Here is a 1,233-nt window from a genome sequence, read left to right as displayed (position 1 = left end):
CTCCCATGCAAGGCCGTCACCGGTGCACTGGTTCTCTTTGTCTGTAGGCGGCTTGGACTCCAGCTTGGTTGCTGCCACTCTGCTGAAGCATCTAAAAGAGGCCCAAGTACAGTATCCCCTGCAGACGTTCGCCATCGGCATGGAGGACAGTCCTGATTTGCTGGCTGCTAGAAAAGTAAGAAGCTGTCTTTGCACATCGTAGAGTTAGAGCAGACTTGTCAGTAGGATGGACACCAAGTCAGTGAGTGGCGATCCTATTTTGCCTGTTACATTGATTCCAGCGGTTGTTTCAAAATCAGTACAGTAAAAGGGAATGAAATGCCTTTTGAGTATCCGCTGTGTCCTACGACCTTTTTATCATCGTGACCCATACAGTAATCACAAAAAAAGCGTAACATTAATCCTGTGCTTAGAGTCAAGGTATGGTGTACTTTTAAGGTCTCAGTCTTTGGGGTTTTAAGTCCAGGATTTGCCGCACAAGGCCTCACTTACATAAGAGCAGTGACAGTGTGTATGGTTTCATAATTTGACTGAAAATGTGTAACTCTTCTGAAGTGTGAAAGATAAACCCGAGCAAGTGGTAAGTTTTTAGTGTAAGATGATTTATTTACTTATTTTATATAAAGTGTGTATTTAGAGCTGTGCAGAGGGGGACCTCATATACAAGAGTGTTGGAGGTCTGCTTCTTGCTCTAAGACTCCAGAGTGAATGAACATTAGCTGGAGAGCAGTCTGAATGCAAATTTATTGGCATTAAAAGATTTTCTCAAAAACTGAAGGAAAGTAGCAGCACGCAAGAGCTATTGCATGCAGGAATAACATCCTGGATGTAACATTCGACAGAGTGCAGGCCTGATGCTGTAGAGGGTGGTGAGGAAGGTTAGGTGACATAGATGGGGAGAGCGTGCTAGTTGGGAGCCTCAGCTTTATTAGGTACCATAGCAGCCTGGGGATCGGAAGAGCTCACTGGAGACAGTACTTCTTGCAGCTGAGTGGCACAGGGCAGGCAGGCGAGGCCCTGGGAGGGGCAGCTGGTGTGTGGCCTCCTAGAGAAGACCTTTCCTCTGTCTTTTGCCCTGTTTAGTTTTTGCTATTAATTCCCAGACCCCATGAACTGCTATTCTGTTTCATGTAGAAGGAAGTCCTTTTCTTTCAGTACTGAGTATCTGGAGTTTTCTTTGTGTAATCAGGTGGCAAACCATATTGGAAGTGAACATCATGAAGTCCTCTTTAA

General features: G+C 45.2%; 1 protein-coding gene across 1 annotated transcript in view; it reads left to right on the top strand.

Annotated features, from left to right (window-relative positions):
• The window catches only part of LOC101592514 (asparagine synthetase [glutamine-hydrolyzing]-like), an 11,438-nt gene that overhangs the window by 3,518 nt on the left and 6,687 nt on the right, over window positions 1-1,233 (top strand). Inside the window, exons 2-3 of the mRNA XM_023705974.1 lie at window positions 13-175; window positions 1,190-1,228. Of these exons, the coding sequence (XP_023561742.1) occupies window positions 13-175; window positions 1,190-1,228 (202 nt within the window). The remainder of the gene's footprint in view (window positions 1-12; window positions 176-1,189; window positions 1,229-1,233) is intronic.

Source organism: Octodon degus, unplaced genomic scaffold (assembly GCF_000260255.1).
Source record: "Octodon degus isolate 3935 unplaced genomic scaffold, OctDeg1.0 scaffold00234, whole genome shotgun sequence".
In the NCBI taxonomy this organism is placed as follows: Eukaryota; Metazoa; Chordata; class Mammalia; order Rodentia; family Octodontidae; genus Octodon; species Octodon degus.
Note: the sequence above shows the minus strand (reverse complement) of the source record. Positions and strands in the feature narration are given on the sequence as shown.